Raw genomic sequence first — 18,097 nt, forward strand, 5'->3', positions numbered from 1 at the left:
TTTATGCACCAAAGTGCCTAGGTCACTTTAAAAAATGGGACTTAATAATATTGGAGGTATACCTATCTCACAGAACTGGCAGGGACCCTGGAAGGTCATTGAGCCCAGCCCCCTCCTTCACTAGCAGGACCAAGTAGTGATTTTGCTCCAGATCTTTAAGTGGCCCCCTCAAGGACTGAACTCACAACCCTGGGTTTAGCAGGCCAATGCTCAAACCACTGAGCTGTCCCTACACTTCCCCCCTTTAGTTTTGCTGAGTCACTTAGCTACTTTTGAAATTTTTACCTGTACGTCAAATCAAATTAACAAGATATTTTCTCTGCAAATTGATCAACAGTTCTGATTTTCAAAAAGGTATGTGCCTTGCAAATGTCCATAAAGGAACAATCCTATAGTCCTTATTCAGCAAATCTCCTTCTGATTGCAGTGGTCACCAAAGCATTGTGGGTGGGTGCAATGTGATCGATCAGGCCTTCTCTGCCCCTAGCTGGAAGCATTGGCAACCTCACACCTGCCTGCTCAGGGACAACCCACTCAGGCAAAGCTACCAATTCTCCAGAGCCAAGAAGGGCGAGGAGGAGACACTGACCAACTGGGATCCAGAAGGCCCGTTAAGATGGCTTAAATGCTTCTTCTCAAGAGCACTGAATGAGACTGTGATGGAGGAGGGATGCCTCAGAACTAGCCCAGAATTCCAGGGGCTTAGCTACAAGTATTCGCCTTTGATGTATATTTGCTTGTTTGTAGGAGCAGACAGGCAAATTCTGAGTTTGTTACTGTTTGACTCTTCAAAGACTGATACTGAACTTACACTGTGGGCTGCCACAACTGGTGAATTGAGACTGCAGGCACTTGCTGCGCCAAGCTTGGCCCAGAAGGGGGCACTGCATAGCAGCCCTGCTGGAGACGGTGGGGTTTTCAAAAAACGCTAGTTCCTGTTTGAGTGGTATAACTCCCATTGTCTTCATTGGAAGGACTGTTAGGCCAGTGGTGAACACTTTGGAAATCCAGACCTTTGTCTGAATTCGTAACAATACCAACATGTGATAGCTTGAGAGTTATCTGCTTTACTGGGCTTATTGAAATGTAACAAAAATTTCATTGCCATTCATTGACTTCACAAGTGTATTTCAAAAAGTTTTGGAAAAAAAACTTGCTTGTAGGCTATATAAGTGGCCAACTAATATGCCACAAAACAGTTATGCATTAAAACACTTTGGTAAGGAAAATCTGTCTAGAAACAGAACATGTTTAGGATTTAATAATTGGGTTCCCTTTAATCGGGAATTCATTTAAAATGGCTTTTACTAAGAGTATAAACTGAATCATGAGCTATGATAGTCTAAACAGAGCAGAGACCGTAGTTGATTTTTAAAACACATTGCCATTTTGTCAGCTTGTAATTAACAAACAGGACACTTTTTTGTTCAGATTAATGTGTAGAGTTTGTATGTCATGAGTACCAAGCACAATATCAAGGTACCCACTACAATGGCCTGCATTAGAACAACCCATTGGAAAATGAGTGCGATTTGTAGGGTGCCCTTCAGGGAGAAGAAGTGTAGAATTCCCTCAGCCAGGAGGATCAACCTGCACAACCTTCTCTGACCAAAATGACACTAAAATTGGAATAGCTCTTATGCTTGATTGCCTTATGCTAGGTCAAGGGGAACAACGACAGTATGCAATCCAATATATTATGCCAGATATGTATTTTACTTATAGAATCATAGAATATCAGGGTTGGAAGGGACCTCAGGAGGTCATCTAGTCCAACCCCCTGCTCAAAACAGGACCATCACCAACTAAATCATCCCAGCCAGGGCTTTGTCAAGCTGGGCCTGTAATAACCTTAGTCCCAGATTTGGACCTTAGCGTCCAAAATATGGGGGTTAGCATGAAAACCTCCAAGCTTAGTTACCAGCTTGGACCTGGTACCTGCTGCCACCACCCAAAAAATTAGAGTGTTTTGGGGCACTCTGGTCCCTCTGAAAAACCTTCCCTGGGGACCCCAAGACCCAAATCCCTTGAGTCTCACAACAAAGGGAAATAATCCTTTTTCCCTTCCCCCCTCCAGGTGCTCCTGGAGAGATACACAGACACCAGCTCTGTGAATCCAAACAGAGTGAATCTCCCTCTCTGTTCCCAATCCTGGAAACAAAAAGTACTTTCCTATTCCCCCAGAGGGAATGCAACATCAGGCTAGCAATCCAACACACAGATCTCCCCTTGATTTCTTCCTCCCACCAATTCCCTGGTGAGTACAGACTCAATTTTCCTGAAGTAAAGAAAAACTCCAACAGGTCTTAAAAGAAAGCTTTATATAAAAAGAAAGAAAAATAAGTACAAATGTTCTCTCTGTATATAGATGATACAACACAGGGTCAATTGCTTAAAAGAATATTGAATAAACAGCCTTATTCAAAAAGAATACAAATCAAAGCACTCCAGCACTTATATTCATGCAAATACCAAAGAAAAGAAACCATATAACTTACTATCTGATCTCTTTGTCCTTACACTTGGAAACAGAAGACTAGAAAGTAGAACTACTTCTCCAAAGCTCAGAGAAAGCAGGCAGGCAGAAAACAAAAGACCTTAGACACTCAATTCCCTCCACCCAAAGTTGAAAAAATCCGGTTTCCTGATTGGTCCTCTGGTCAGGTGCTTCAGGTGAAAGAGACATTAACCCTTAGCTATCTGTTTATGACAGGGCCTTAAAAACCTCTAAGGATGGAGATTCCACCACCTCTCTAGGTAACCCATTTGAGTCCTTCACCACCCTCATAGTGAAATAGTGTTTCCTAATATCCAACCTAGACCTCCCCCACTGCAACTCGAGACCATTACTCCTTGTTCTGTCATTTGCCACCACTGAGAACAGCTAAGCTCCGTCCTCTTTGGAACCCCCCTTCACGTAATTATCTCACTTTACAAACTGTAAAAAAAATGAACAACCTCCTCCCTACTGTATACAAATACAAAGGGAGTGGGGAGCGAATGGAGAAGTGTCAGTTTCTGGCACTGTTTCTTTGGTGGCTAGCTATCTTATCTCAAGCAAACAGCGCTGTGCTAGATGTACAGATACGTATGCAAAACACTGCTGATCTGTCCATGGTGCGTCACATTGCTACTATTTGACTTTTGGGGGGGAGATCTGGAAGAGTAATTTAATCAACTGAGAAGTTAGGTGAAAACAGATTTGAGTAGTGAGAAAAATAAAAGCACAAAAAAGAATAAATGGTAGAAGAAAATGCTGTGCTGTCACTCGCCTCTACCATTTCTCCTTTCTGTAGTTTATTTTTTGTACTACCCAAGTTTGTTCACACTTAATTTCTCAGTTGATTTAAATTAAGTTCTTCCCCTGGTTGCCTGCTTTTAGAACCTAAAATAAAATAGCAGTTATTTAAGGTCATATTATCTTAACCTGTGTCACAAACTAGAGTTAATGCATTATTAGTGTATTTATTATCTAATGCAAACAGGTAAACTACATAACTTTCTACTATTTCTCCAGCTATTTGAAAGTTCCTGTAACACCATACTAACTCGTAACTCAGTCATGAAGGAATTGGCAAATTGCAAATAATTTTATAGAATGGCAATTTAAAATAACAGTATTGTTTATTGCTAGAAGCAAAGTTTGAGTACTGTATAAAGTTAATGGATTTCAGTCTCTTCATAGGTTGCATGCAGGAAATGTAGCAGCAGTGTAGTTACCTTGGGAAGTAAAATGCTTGCTGCCCTGACTTAGGGATAGTCTTGTAACTGTTGGCCCATCAGAACAATAAGTTGTTGGTCTTTTCTTTTAACAGGTACATATGGTCCTGAGCACTGGGTTACTTCAAGTGTGGACTGTGGAGGTACTCATCAGTCTCCAATAGACATCGTAGACCATCAAGCACGTGTGGGAGATGAATATCAAGAATTACAGCTTGATGGTTTCAACAACGAATCCTCTAACAAGACATGGATGAAAAACACTGGGAAAACTGGTATGTTCTTTCCTGTTTGTCTCCGTAAGCCTGCCTTCAATCAATTAATAACTCAAGCCATAAATTAAAAAACAAAACAAAAAAACAAAACCCAACACATAGACATTCCATTGTTCTATTTAATCCTAACATGAGAACTTCCCAGTAAGTTGCCAGGTCGCTGTGTCTGCATTCTGTGCAGAATTAGTGCTGTAGATCAGTTTTTAACAGTTATTTGACGTTCATCCCCAGTATAAACCATTTTCTTGGCAGCCAAGTGAGCATCACAGTAAAGGCCTGTGTGAGAATTAGAAGGTGTAACCTTGAATTACCCGCTAAGGGAAGCTATAGAGTCCAGTAGTGAAGAGTGCCAAAATGCAAGGCTCAAAGATATTCTTGTGAATAAAAGAAAAGACTAGGAGTTAGGAGGTTCTGACACAGAAAGGGCAATAGATGTGCAAAGTGGTGTAGTTGTGATTAATATATTGTGGACATTATTACAATACTGATTACTGCACTGTAACTGCACTTCTCTTCTGGCCTATTTTTATAATTGTTTTATAAAAGAACAGTCTGAAGACGTTGCTTATTTGTACCAAAAATTCAATGGTTCACCAAGAGGTCAAGGTTAATTAATCTACCAAGTTGTTTGCATTTGCTTGCACTTGAATATTGAAATTGTAAAAAGCAGAAATCATAAGGTCTGCCTCTTCAGTTGTCAAGGTCAAGAATTTTTAGGTAATTGAATTAAATCCATAATTAATTCAATTTTATTTATTAAATCTGTATTTATATCCTTGTTAATAGTCTACATGTGTCTCTGCAGTACTTTGTGTCATGTTTCTCTAGTTAAGGGTCTGCTCACATACTCACTAGAAGTAATACCTCAGGGGGTCGTAGCACAGCTGCAAATAGACTGGGAGTACTTCCACTAAATTCACTGGGCTTTGGATCAGAGCCATAGATACTAGCCAGAGATCCATTTTCTCTCATTTGTTGAATTCAGAATCATTTGGACTACATAGAGATTTTGAGACATCCTCTAGTTAATGGAGGGCCCAGTGGCTAGGATCCCAATTGGGACTGTAGGAAAATGAGGTCCATTTCACTCCTTTGCCACAGACTTCCTGTGTGACCCTGGGCAAGTCACTTAGCCTCCCAGTGCCTCAGTTTCCCATCTGTAAAACAGGGATAATAGCCCTGCCCTGCCACAGAGGGGTGTTGTGAGGATAACTACATTGAAGATTGTGAGGCGCTTGGGTACTTGGATGGTGGTGGGGACCATACAAGTGCCTGAGGACTGTATCTAATAAATCAGATTCTTTGTAAGAATATCACTGACATTTGAAGGAAACCAGCAAAAGAATGGAAAAATAAACCATTCTAGAAAGCATAAAGTAGACAATGCCATGACGGTGCTGTGTTCACACACAAACTGTAAGGTGAGAGGTGTTTTGGATACACCTGTTAGTTTAGGCCCTGTCCTAAGAAGTGAAGTTGAAGGGAGCGGAAGGCACGGGATCAGGCCCTTGGGGGGAGGTAGAGGATCAAACCAATGGTGAGAGCAATCTGAGGTAGGACACCAAATACAGTCTTCAGGAAGTGTTTCGTGGACACACGAGAGTCATTGGCCAGGAATTGTCCTCCATGTTTCATGGACAATAGTGCAGGTGATGGCCATCCCCTCTCCATCAGCCACTGTTAATTGTCACACAGGGATGATTATCTGATCCAAGGGGCATGGCACCCTTGGTTTGAATTTGGGATTCCTTCTCTCAAACGGGCTGCCTACCAAAACTGAAGAGCCCTGCCTGTTCTGAGCTGTCTGGTTTCTTTCAAGGCACTAGACTTGACACTGCTATCATGTTTTAATTGTTCACACTGCGCTGTGGATTTTTTCTGATAGGCTAACACCTCTCAGAACATCAGTGATCAGCTGTCCCTTTTCTGTAGTACCTTATATCCTTTTCTCAGAGCTGTGCACACGGTCTTTTTAGCTTCGATGTCTATTCTAAGGCATTGTGCTGAGTCTGTCAAAATGGTGCCTGTAGCTCCTCCCATATTTTCTCAGGCCCCACCTCATTCCCTGGATTTGCAGGATGTTTTTGCTGGGAAGAATTTTGAATTGGCAGTTTGTTACAGCAGTAAACCAAGCAGGATAGGTAGAAGGTAGTGGCAGATTTTGTAGTAAATTGCTATGCTTTTTGGCACAAGAGTCATGGGACATAGCCCCATAAGACATTTATATTAAATCCTGACAGTCAGTCAATTAAATGTCTATTTAAGCAATGATGACACAAGCAGAGGGCATTTCTTAGCAGTTAATGACTAGTTGGAGGAGGTGAGGTTCCAAGGCAAAGTCAAAGGCTCTTAGCCTAGACACGCTAATTGCCAGGAAATGCCTGACTCAGATATTGGTTTTGCTGATACATTACTAAAATATTTCCCTTAAAAAAGAAAAAAAATACTTTTTATGTACTGAAAAGTTACATTTGAAATGCATGTGGCTACAGTTGCTGTGTTAGCTTTGCAGTACTGGGTTTGCCCTAGCAGATAAAGAACAGTATGGTAACCCATAAGAGAGCAGGACTTCAGTATGAATATGCACATCAATTCAGTTAAGGCCTTGTCTACCTTAGGAGGATTTAGGTATAGCTATACTGGCAAAACTCTGTAGCGTGGATCAGTATAATAGTGCGTATCTGGTATAATTGAGGCCGATTTCCCTGATCGGCATAAGCTATACTGGTATCAGCACAGTTATACCAATAGAACTGTTTTATGCTACAGCTTTTACTGAGATAGCTGTGCTGCTAAAACCATGAAATGTAGACCAGGCTTAAGGCGGAATATTCTTAATGTATGTTCTGTTGTTCCTAGGTTTTCCAGGGGGAGCAGCACTTCCTACTATCACTTATAAATGTTGCTATTCTAACTCCTAGTCACTTAGAACTTGACAAATTTCTTCCCTTTTGGAATGGAACTTACCGAATATAACTGTAAGAAGGGTGTTTTTCTTCATTAGTTTTAACATGCGAGGGTCACCTTTTTGGCTAACACAGCAGGGAGTGAACCAGTAATTTCTGGTATTGAAATTACAAGCTGCTACAGCTTGAACCAAAGAGCTGGCTTTGGCAGCTGAATGTAGTAACAGACCCTTGTTTTCTGTGGATCAGGAGAGGGAAACTATACAGTGCATCCTGACCAGTGGGTTGCATGAGCAAAAACAATCCATGGGTTTCAGAGCATCAGGGGAGTAGAAAAAATACATTTTCCTCTTCATGCAAAAATTCTATTTTTGACTGTTCTGGTCGCAAACTGCCTTGAGAAAGAGAGTTGAAAATTGATGTGGAAATAGCCCTAATTGGGAGAACTGCCCTTCATGTTCCAGTGAAAATTGGTCAAATTAAACTGAGTAATAACCCACTGAAAGCCATGCCTTATGTATGCACACTACTGTTGGCATGCTCTTTTGGCCCTTCATAGCAGCGTTCAGCGAGAAGGTAGGATGCACCAAGCATTCAGTGTGCAGCTAAGTTTGCTGTAGAGAGTAAGCAAATTCGTAATACACCTTGCACGGTAAAAGCCACACATCTCCTGAGGCTTGCAGATTGAGGGAGCCATCCTGTGAACTATTGAGAGAGGCATTTTGGTGATGTGTAAGTTCAAAAACTCCACATTGGGGAATTCTGGTTTTTCTATTATCTTCTTTGAAAACCTGAAAACTCTAGGGAATTCCATTTCAATGTTAGCATTTCCTAACTTTTTGTCTCCTTTAAACATGTAACCTTAACATTCTCTTAATTTTGCCATTTTGATGGGATTGTATACAGTGTTCTGAGATCTCTGCAATCTTTGTAAGAAAGGGTATGTGGCATGCAGTTGTCAGTCCAGACATCTGCAGCCTTAGCTCTGCATTCCCTAGTATTTTAAAATCTAAGTCCGGATATTAGCAATACTGTACTTTGAAATAGGGTGGCCACTCATCCCCAGAATACTGGACATTCTGGTACATCCAGGAACAGTGTGGGCCCACCCCCCTGTCTGTGTGATTTCTCCCCCCACCCCCGCCACCTTCCCTCACATGACCTCAAATACATGAATGTGTGAAGTCACGCTGGCGGGAGTGAGGCAGCACACTCTTCAAAATGGCATCCCCCATCTGTGATACTGGACAAAACCATGTCTGGTTTTGTCTCAGTGTGGGACAGGGGACAAACCTTGAAAAACAGGACTGTTGGGCTTCATGGCCTGCCTACTTTGAAATGACTTTTGATGGGCTGATTTTTCTACTCTGTTCCCTGACTAAATCATTGTGTAAAGACAATGTCAAGAAGTCTTCCACTGCGGTACTTGAATATTGGGTAATGCTAGAAATAGTTTACATAAAGAAAAATCTGTCGGCCATAACAGAGTGCTGCTGAGGCAGAGAGATGGTGGGGCACACGTGTTATATGACACAAGAAGTAAGAAATACTGTAAAATGAACAATTAGATGAACATTTCAGATTGTATGTCCTCCTAATTATCCTTTTAATTATTCATCTAAAACAAGTAAAATGACCCCTGACAGAGCCATAAATGATTTAGATATTATCAAATATTTATAAGATGCAACTGAAATCCCCACTGTGCATTGTAACAGATGCACATGAATCTGCTTTCTCGGATTCCTCATCACGTGCAATTTTATGTATGGGATTTCTGACTGAATGCAATCTGCAGTATTTTAAAAAGCAACTGAGATGTGTAAGGGAGGAAGAAAGGCGTGGCACTTTCATTCACAATTTTGATTTAATGGACATAATTTAGAATAAAGATGGAGGGCCAGATTTGGTGCAAATAGGCTGTAGGCAGTGAGCAGTGAATTCCCCCTGTGGCAGGTGAACTCCCTGCTTGTACCAATAGAGGCTGCAGCTAGGTCCTGCCCCCTATAGTTCTCTCAGCCACCTGGACAAATTGAGAGGGGTGTGTCAGGACAATAAGGAACAGAGCTCCACTATATCAATGGTGCAACTTTAGAGCTGCTGCTGGGCTGCTGTAATTGCATCAGAGCTAGATCTGACCCTGGAAATCAGGGAAGTGTTACTAGCTCCCTCGCATGCCTGCGCCTGCTCCTCTGCTGAACAGAGCTTCAGTACAGGAGAGATTCTAGCCTGTATGATTTTCATTTCATGTTATTTCACAACTAGCTTGTTTGTTTTCCAGCACTGAGTAAAACTTTTCCATTGGTACATAATAAACATGGATTTATATGATTATGTGACCTTTCATCCTGAGGTTCCAAGCACAGTAGGTGGTGCTCCCTAGCTATTTTTAGTTGATAAATAGATAAATTACAAAAAATCCCTTTTATTGTTAAGCAGGGGTTTTGTAAGGGGGATTTTTGAAAGAAGCCTTCGTTTGGTCTCCTGTCTCCTAAAAGGGGGAGGAGTAGAAATGCAAGATGATCTTGTAGTTAAAACAACAGACTGGGGTTTGGGAGACCTGGGGTTAATTCTCAGTTCTCCTGACTTCTTCTGGGAACTTGGTCCAGTCACTTAATCTTTCTCAGTGTCAGTTCCCCAACTGTAAAATGGACATAATAATGCTTCCTATCTCTGACCTCTTGTCTGCTTTCATTACAAGTTTGTCAGGGTATGGACTAAATATACATGCAGTGCCTAGCACAATAGGACCCTGCTCTCTGTTCGGGCCTCTGACTGCTACTGATGCGTCAAAGACAAATGCATTTGGAAATTAAGTATTTAGCCCTTACTTTAAACGGTACATTAATGGTGGGGACACATGTAACAGACATGAATTGCATTGCCTGAGGCACTACTGGGAGGTGCGCAGATACTGCAGAGAGGAGCACAGTGTAAGAACCAATAAAGAATTAAATAGGAGAGGTGTTAAGGAAAGTGAATGTAAAGGGGGGAGATGGAAGTGTGGAGGGGCCAAATTTAGTTCATCTGAGGGTCTGTCTACACAGCAGAAGTTGTGCACAGTCTAGCCTACTCGAACTAGCTTGAATCCAGCTCGTACAGGTACCACAGCAGTGAAGTCAGCACTGCAGGGGCTTTACAGCAGGCTAACAAGCTGAGTACGTACCCAGGTTCTGTTGCGCTGCCTTCACTGCTGCTGTTACCCTCAAATAGCTCGAGTGGGCAGAGCTTTTGTTGTGTGTTGAGATAGGGGAGCGGAGTTTGGGGGAGGCTTGCTAAGGTTGTATCTGTCTGTCCTGCAAGGTTATGTTGTGTCTGAAGCAGTCCTCCAGCAGATACACTCAGCTCCACGGTTGTGTTGATTGCATACCTGGAAAGTGAAAAGTTCTGACGATCCTGCCTTTGAATTCTAAAGAATGGCATTTCATGCAAAGCGCCCTTTGATAGTGCCAGGCGGACACCAGCATTTTATCTCTGTGCCTTAATGCAGCTAATTGCTTTTTAATGAAAGCAGACTCCCTGGCTAGAGCAGTAAACTCTTAACACTGTGTCTCAGAAGGCAAGTTTGAAATAGGGTCCTTCTGCACCATGGTCCAGACCCAGCAAAGCCCTTAAACATGTGCAAAACTTTGTTAGTAAATACGCCTATTGTCTGCAGTGAAATTACTCACGTGCTTAAAGTTATACACATGGTTAAGTTGTTTGCTTGTATAAAGCCCAGAAAGTATAGGACTGAATCCTGTCCCTGATGCCTGTGTGACGAAGGCCATACTGCAGTGGGGAATCCCCTTCAGACTGGCAGCATAGTGCTAATCTCTTCTGGCTGCCCTAGGGCAGAATCACATGGTTGGCAAGGATGAGACGGGTCTATTGGGGTGAAGATGCCTCCTCCCAGAACAAATTGGAGGAAGATGCCAGCTGCAGATATGTCCCACCTAAAAAATCTGTTTCCTCCATCCATGGGTCCTCCTCCTTCCATGGGTCCCATTTCTCCCCCTCTGGAAGCTCTGCAGGATTTCTGTTGTTCCACCACTGCATTTACCCCTGGGATCAGTGTGGGGAAAGAGGGGGTTGGATTACTTATGGATGGCAAGGGAGGAAGATCCTTGTTCACATGACAGCTTTGCTTCCCTATCAGTCCATTTGTGTAAGTCCCACTGGTGGAGTGGGAACGGAGCCCCTCCTCACTCATCAGAAATGGTCTGGTGGAGCAGAGCTGTCTTACACAGGGTTAACTGAGGCGTGGGGAGTCTGACAGCTGTGTGAAGTGTACGGTGGTAATTCTTTTGTCAGCTGAGACAAGAAGGTTCCTCTTTGGCTCATGTTTTTGTTGGCATCATGGAGTCATAGAGCCACAGGGCTAGAAGGTACCGCAAGTGTCATCTAGTCTAGCCCCCTACCAAGATGCCATCCAACACAGATGGCTATCCAGCCTCCCTCTGAAAACTGCCATTGTCCTTCTGTTCTTATAGTTATGAAGTTTCTCCTGAGATTATGGAGAAACTTTGGTAATCTCCCATTGTTTCCATGGAATTGAGCTCTCCCTAATTCACTTGTATTGCTTGTATTAGTGCTTTTCCTATCCTTCTGGACTTGCATATGGTTAGAAAAAGAAAGCCATTGTAACCAGCAACTGTGCATCAATCATCATAAACACTATAGCAAAAATACACTCAAAATCTTTGTCCTTCTCTTTGTCTTGTGTGTGCAGTCGCTATCCTTCTGAAGGACGATTATTTCATCAGCGGTGCTGGGCTGCCGGGTAGATTCAAAGCAGAAAAAGTGGAATTTCATTGGGGTCAGAGCAATGGATCTGCTGGCTCTGAGCACAGCATCAATGGCAAGAGATTCCCTGTTGAGGTGAGTGGAAAGAGAACATGTTTATGTCCTTGCAGAAAAATGGATTGCAGTAGTGTGAAATGCATCAGAAGTGCTGCAATGTTCCATCCACTAACATATCAGTTTTCAGGTCCTTCATGGCTGATTGCCTGTCATCTCGCATGTGCTGCTGAGGTGTCAGCTCCCCCCGCTGCTCTGCTAAAGGTGCCAGCCCTCATCACCCACTTGTTACATTTTGAAACAAGCACCTTAGTGCTTTCTCCCAGGTCATTTTTTAGGCATGAGAGGAGCTCCTTGTAAACATCTGCAAAGCCACCTCATTGTACTCCTTCAAATCCTCCTTACAACTCTCCTCTGCCGTGATTCCTACAAAAAACAATGGTTACGCAGCTGGCATGCTGGGACTGCTCCCCGTCATCAATATTTTTTTTGTTTCCCCATGTTCCCATCTCTCTGTATCCACTTATCTCCTGCCTCATACTTACATTGTGAGCTCTTCAGAGCAGGCACTGTCTTTTGGTTTCGTGTTTGAATAATAAATGTCATTTATTTGCCTTGTCACTCAACTTTGCTGATAGTTTGCAGTGTGGACTGAAGGTTTTCTACCGCGATGTATAATGAATGATCTGTGATGGAAGGCACTACATACAAGTCGTTGTATTGGATAAACTCTTTGTTGCAGTATACGTTATAGAAGTGTAACGTGGCCATGAATCTTGTCTGCAAACAGTGTACTCATGCTGAAGGTTTATGTGTAGACAGGAAAGGCCTTGCGCATGAAGCATTGGGCTGAAATTTTAGGAGACCGTGGCTCCATTCCCAGGCTCCTCCTGTGTGATTTGGGGGAGTTTTGGAAACACCTCTGACAATCTCCTCTTGAATCTTTCTACCTCAGTTCCCCATCTGGAGAATATGGGTAGAAGTCCTTTTCTCCCACCTTTTGTCTGTCTTACCTATGGAGACTGTAAGCTCTTTGAGAAAGGGATTGTCTTTTACTATGTGTTTTGACAGCATTTTGCATGATAGGGACTCTATCTCTGTTGCAGCCTCTAGGCGCTCATGCGATGAGGATAGTGAGCTAACAATACACACATTTCAACCCATGTTGCCATCTCTCTCTCATTTGGCAATGCTGGTATGCGCAAAGAGGAGAGTGGTTTTTATTGGAGAAGAAAGAACACATGTAAAGCTCTGGTGCTAGGCTACTCGCCTTTTGAAGTTTTGATAGGACACTGTGCAACCCTTCCTTTGTGTCAGGTATTGTAATTCCTTTCCCCATGCCGTCAACGTTATTCCACACTCATTTGAAGAATGAAAGGTTATTTTGCTTTGAAAGAAGCAATATATAGGAAATGATTTCCTTTTCTTTTAAATAGAAAAGTATATTCCTGGTTTCTGTTTGCATTGGTTAGAATACTCATTTATTCTGCTTTAAAAACAAAAAACCCTACTTATGTCTTTAAGGTGTCTGTTCACACATTGGGAGTACTCGAGTTAGAATGTGTATGCTGGGTTGAGCCCTCATGGCCCAAACCTGAGAGCTTCTGCATTTAGGTTGTACTTATTTCTGAATGTTTGCCCAAAAGCAGTCTGTTTTTTTTCAAAATAGTTTAATTTTAGGCCCAGTGGTTTATTGCAATTAAAATCTGATTTAAAACACAGGCTTTATTCAGTATTACAGCATGGACTTCCAAATTTCTGCTCTTTTTAGACTGCACTGTACTAGCACAGAACCCACACTTCCACCTTTAGTATCTCTTGAAAGGAAACTAATTTAAAAAGTTAGGGTCTGATCTGTTGGGATTGTGCTTGAGCCCTTCGCAAATGCTCTCTGCACACACTGGCTACAATGCTCCTTCAGTGTAACATCAGCCAAAGGGGCCCCATTGATTTTAATGGGAGCTCAGAGTGCTCAGGAGCGTTCAGGTTTGGCTGCGAGGGCTCAATCCTGCATGTCCATTTCTACCACGAGTATTCCTAATGCGTGTGTAGGCACTTGGAAAAAGGACCTAGGTAAGTTTTTACGGATGGAACCATTTTTGTGTAATGCTAATTGCAGTTCAGCCTACAAGTGCCTGCTGTAACTCCGACTGCCTTACGCTTGGAGTTTCTTGGCAGAAATACTGTGCTGTGCTCCAGAGGTAGGATTTCTAGGACAGTTGTGAAAACGTGGGGGAAAATCATACACTGATCTTAGCCTCTAGACGCAGGTCAGTTATCTGTGGAATAGTCAGGGGCACTTTGTATTCCAAGGCCTGGTCTACACTGGGGGCGGGGGGGGTGTCATAGATAGTTAAGGGTTAATGTCTCTTTTACTTGTAAAGGGTTAACAAACAGGGAACCAACCACCTGAGCAGGGGACCAATCAGGAGACAGGATACTTTCAAATCTCGGTGGAGGGAAGCCTCTGTTTGTTTTTTTCGTTTTTGCTTTGTTCTGTCTGGGCTCTGAGAGTGACCACATGTACCTACAGGCTCTCTAATCTTCTATTCCAATTTAGTAAGTACAAAAGGTAGAAAGGCGGTTTAGTCTTTTTAATTGTTTTTGCTTTATTTGCAAATGTGTATCTGGCTGGTAGGGGTCTAATGTGTATTTGGCTAAAAGTATTTTAAATTGTATTTTTGCTGGAGGAGGCATTTTTCTCCAGTTTCTATAAGCTAACAGACCCTGTAATATTCCATCTTGAATTTACAGTGATTTTCTTTATTCTTTTTTTCTTTTATTAAAAGTTTTGCTTTTAAGACCTGTCTGATTTTTCCCCTTGTTGAGGCTCAAGGGAATTGAGTCTGTACGTAACAGGGAAGGAGAAGGGAGGGGGAGAGAAAGGGGGGGGAACCCACCTGATTTCTCTGTGTTGTGATTCAAGGAGTTTGAATCACGGTGATCTCTTAGTGTACCCAGGGCGGGAAAGATCTGGGAGGAAGAAAGGAGAAGGGGGAATCCCTTTGTTTAGATTCACGGAGCTTGAATCTGTATATCTCTCCAGGAGCCCAGGGAGGGAACACCTGGAGGGGAGGAGGGGGAAGGGAAATGGTTTATTCCCCTTTGTTGTGAGACTCAAGGAATTTGGGTCTTGGGGGTCCCCAGGGAAGGTTTTGGGGGAGACCAGAGTTTATCAGACACTCTACTCTAAGTCCTGATTGGTGGCAGCACTACAGGATCTAAGCTGGTAATTAAGCTTAGGGGAATTCATGCTAGTACCCATATTTTGGACGCTAAGGTTCAGAATTGTATGACAGGTGGGGGGGCAGAGATCGATCTAAGTTACGCAACTTCAGCTATGAGAATAGCGTAGCTGAAGTCAACGCATCATAGATCGACTTAGAATTACTTACTTCATTTCCTCGTGGCGCGGGATCGACGGCCGCCACTCCCCCATCGACTCCGCTTCTGCCTCTCACTGTGATGGAGTTCCGGAGTTGACAGCAGAGCGATTGGGGATCGATTTATCCGCATCTAACTAGATGTGATAAATCGATTCCCCGATAGATCGATCACTACTCACCAATCCAGCAGGTAGTGTAGACGTACCCCAAGTCTGGCACAGTTCTAATGTCAAAGCAGTTGAAAGCAAATGATCTCTGAATCTAACTGGAAAACCAGATGTGGACTGTACGAAGTCCATTAGTTCCAGAGCGCATCCTATGGGAATGCAGATGAATCTGCTTCAGCCATAGACTTTGCTCTGTAAACATGAAGTTCAGGTGCACATTCCTCTAGAAAACAAAATACTTGCTGTTAGTCTTTTTGTTGAGGAGGATGCACTGATTTCAGAAACTAATTAGAAATGTCAGATATAATGCAGAGCCTTATTGTTCGACTATGTTGTTTGGTTTTTATTATTACAACTAATGTGTCAGATGGTGAGACTGTCTATGTTAATTGGTTTCCTTCATTGAAGCCCATCTGGATCACATTTTTTTGTGATTTATATGTTAAATTAGCTGGTAGGATATATGAGAATGTCCTTCTATTTCATACTTTAAAGGCAAATCAAATCAAAGGCATCTTATCTTGTATTTATACAGAGTGTAATTGTTATGTTTTCAATACATAACGTATATAAAAACATTTTGAATGGTTGGTTTCATGATGTGGTCTTGACACAGCTAGTTCTTAGATTTTCTTTGCAGACATTATAGCATTCCTTACCTGCCCAGCGGAAGGAGACGGGCGGGCCCTTGGGCAGAGCGGGAGGGGCTGAGGGCTAGCTTCCCTCAATGGCGTAAATGCTAGTATTGTGGTGACTGTTCAATGGACCCCAAACCTCTGTCTTTGGCCATGTGCTAAGACCACAATACCAGTGCTAGTTGGCACTGTGTATTGCAGTGATCGCTTCTCTCACACTCCATGTTAGAGCCTGTGTCTGAGCAGGGTCACTCACCAGTGCAGCGATGCTGAGGATTAAAGCAGTGCTCTTGTGGTGTCAATAATCCTAAAGAGGAGGATGTGGGCTTTAGACCGGCTAGGAGAAAACCTTTGTTTCCTTGAAAGTTTTTAATGTGTTCTCCTCATCTTAATGAGTTGCTGACATGTTTGTGTGCGTGCCTGTTCTATTCTAATTACTTCGTCTTTTCTGGAGAGCCAAAGCTGAGTAGATCTGTGTACAAACGCCAGAAGCCATTAAACTGTGAAGTGACAACATTAATATAGAAAAATAGAAAATAAAATAGAAGCTTCCCTCAGGCCAGCTTAGAATGCAGGTCTTCCCTATCAGAGCCACTACTGATAACAGCAGAACTTTAATCCTCCTGCACTACTGCATAGCCTGGCCTCTGCAGAGGTTCTGACGCGGAGGTCAGACTGTCTTTCGTACCTGCTAATATGGTGGAAGCACAGGTGTATAGCATCTCAGGCAGGCTAACAATAGACATGGTAGTGCTGTGCTGGCAGCATTCAGCATCTCTGTCTTAGCATGACTGGGACTTTTTCAGTTGCTTCCTATTCATTTTTATGCAAAATGCTGATTATTTCTGTGAAGAGCAGAAATCAGAAGAGTGATTTTAATCATGACTGTGTTAATTTGATATGAGCTTCGGCTGTTTATGAGCTTTCTTTTTAATGGCTCTAATTGTCAGTTATAATGTGAATGCCATTATACAGTAATATACAGTAATTTATTTAGTAAATGAGAATCTCATTCCAAGGACCATACTGCAATATGTCATAGGGACCTAATCCCGTTACTCTTACATGAGCAAACTTGTACTGTCTGGCACCCCAAGCTGTCTTCTAAAGGTATTTGGCACACGGAGGTTTCTGCATGTGCCTTTTTGGAGATCTCTGTTTTTCTTTGAATTGACAAAGCTGAAGAGAGAGATTAAAAAAGTTGTTCCCTTTACCATTGGTTAACCAGATTCTCATGGAAGGCTTTGACATGATGGTAATTGACCCATTTCTCTAAATTATCATCATAGACAATCATTTGCATGAGCAGTTCTTACTCTTCCTTAAATACACTTCTGGGAACATTTTCCAGGATTGACTATTAGCCTTTGTGTTGTTCCTCTAACTCCCTGTTTGTCCTCTCATAAGAATGGCCGTACTGGGTCAGACCACAGGTCCATCTAGCCCAGTATTCTGTCTTCTGACAGTGGCCAATGCCAGTGACAGTGGCCAATGCCTCAGAGGGAATGAACAGAACAGGGAATCATCAAGTGATCCATCCCCTGTTGCCCATTCCCACCTTCTGGCAAACAGAGGCTAGGGACACCATCCCTGTCCATCCTGGCTAACAGCCATTGATGGATCTATCCTCCATGAACTTATCTAGTTCTTTTTTGAACCCTGTTATTGTCTTGGCCTTCACAACCTCCTCTGGCAAGGAATTCCACAAGTTGACTGTGCGTTGTGTGAAGAAATACTTACTTTTGTTTGTTTGAAATCTGCTTCCTACTCTCTTTGGTGTAGTTCTCTTTGCCCAAAATTATACTAGTAAGACTAACTCCATTGTTGCCCAGATCTGGAGATGGTCGCTCAAATATGAACGCTCATATTCTTTCCCATAAATACATCACATTGTGCTACCAATATCATATGACCCTGTGATGGAGTGTACCAGAACCTCTGAATCCCCTTGCTGGAGGCCTCGTAGCCCTGCCGCAAAAAGGGCAGTGGAGAGGGCCCTCCAAGCTACCTAGAGTGGCTGTATGGGGCATAGCCAATCAGGGCCCAGCAGCCTAGTATAAGAAGCGCTGCAGGGGCAGCCAGAGGGCGTTCCATTACTTGCTGGAGCTGTAGGAGTGTGGATGGTATTTGGCTGGCTCATGGAGCTACAGAAACCCGGACAGGGCAGCGCTGCCAGAATCCAGGGAGAGCTGTGTGCTGGGACTCCATCAGGACAAGGCCCTGAGGTAA

The 18,097-nt window shown here is 42.8% G+C and overlaps 1 protein-coding gene across 2 annotated transcripts in view; it reads left to right on the plus strand.

Moving 5' to 3' along the window:
• PTPRG (protein tyrosine phosphatase receptor type G) overlaps nt 1-18,097 on the plus strand; it is a 597,139-nt gene that overhangs the window by 313,490 nt on the left and 265,552 nt on the right. For both annotated transcript variants that reach the window (XM_050957273.1, XM_050957274.1), the window contains exons 3-4: nt 3,816-3,995; nt 11,613-11,761. In XM_050957273.1, coding sequence (XP_050813230.1) covers nt 3,816-3,995; nt 11,613-11,761 — 329 coding nt within the window. The remainder of the gene's footprint in view (nt 1-3,815; nt 3,996-11,612; nt 11,762-18,097) is intronic.

Source organism: Gopherus flavomarginatus, chromosome 6 (assembly GCF_025201925.1).
Source record: "Gopherus flavomarginatus isolate rGopFla2 chromosome 6, rGopFla2.mat.asm, whole genome shotgun sequence".
In the NCBI taxonomy this organism is placed as follows: domain Eukaryota; kingdom Metazoa; phylum Chordata; order Testudines; family Testudinidae; genus Gopherus; species Gopherus flavomarginatus.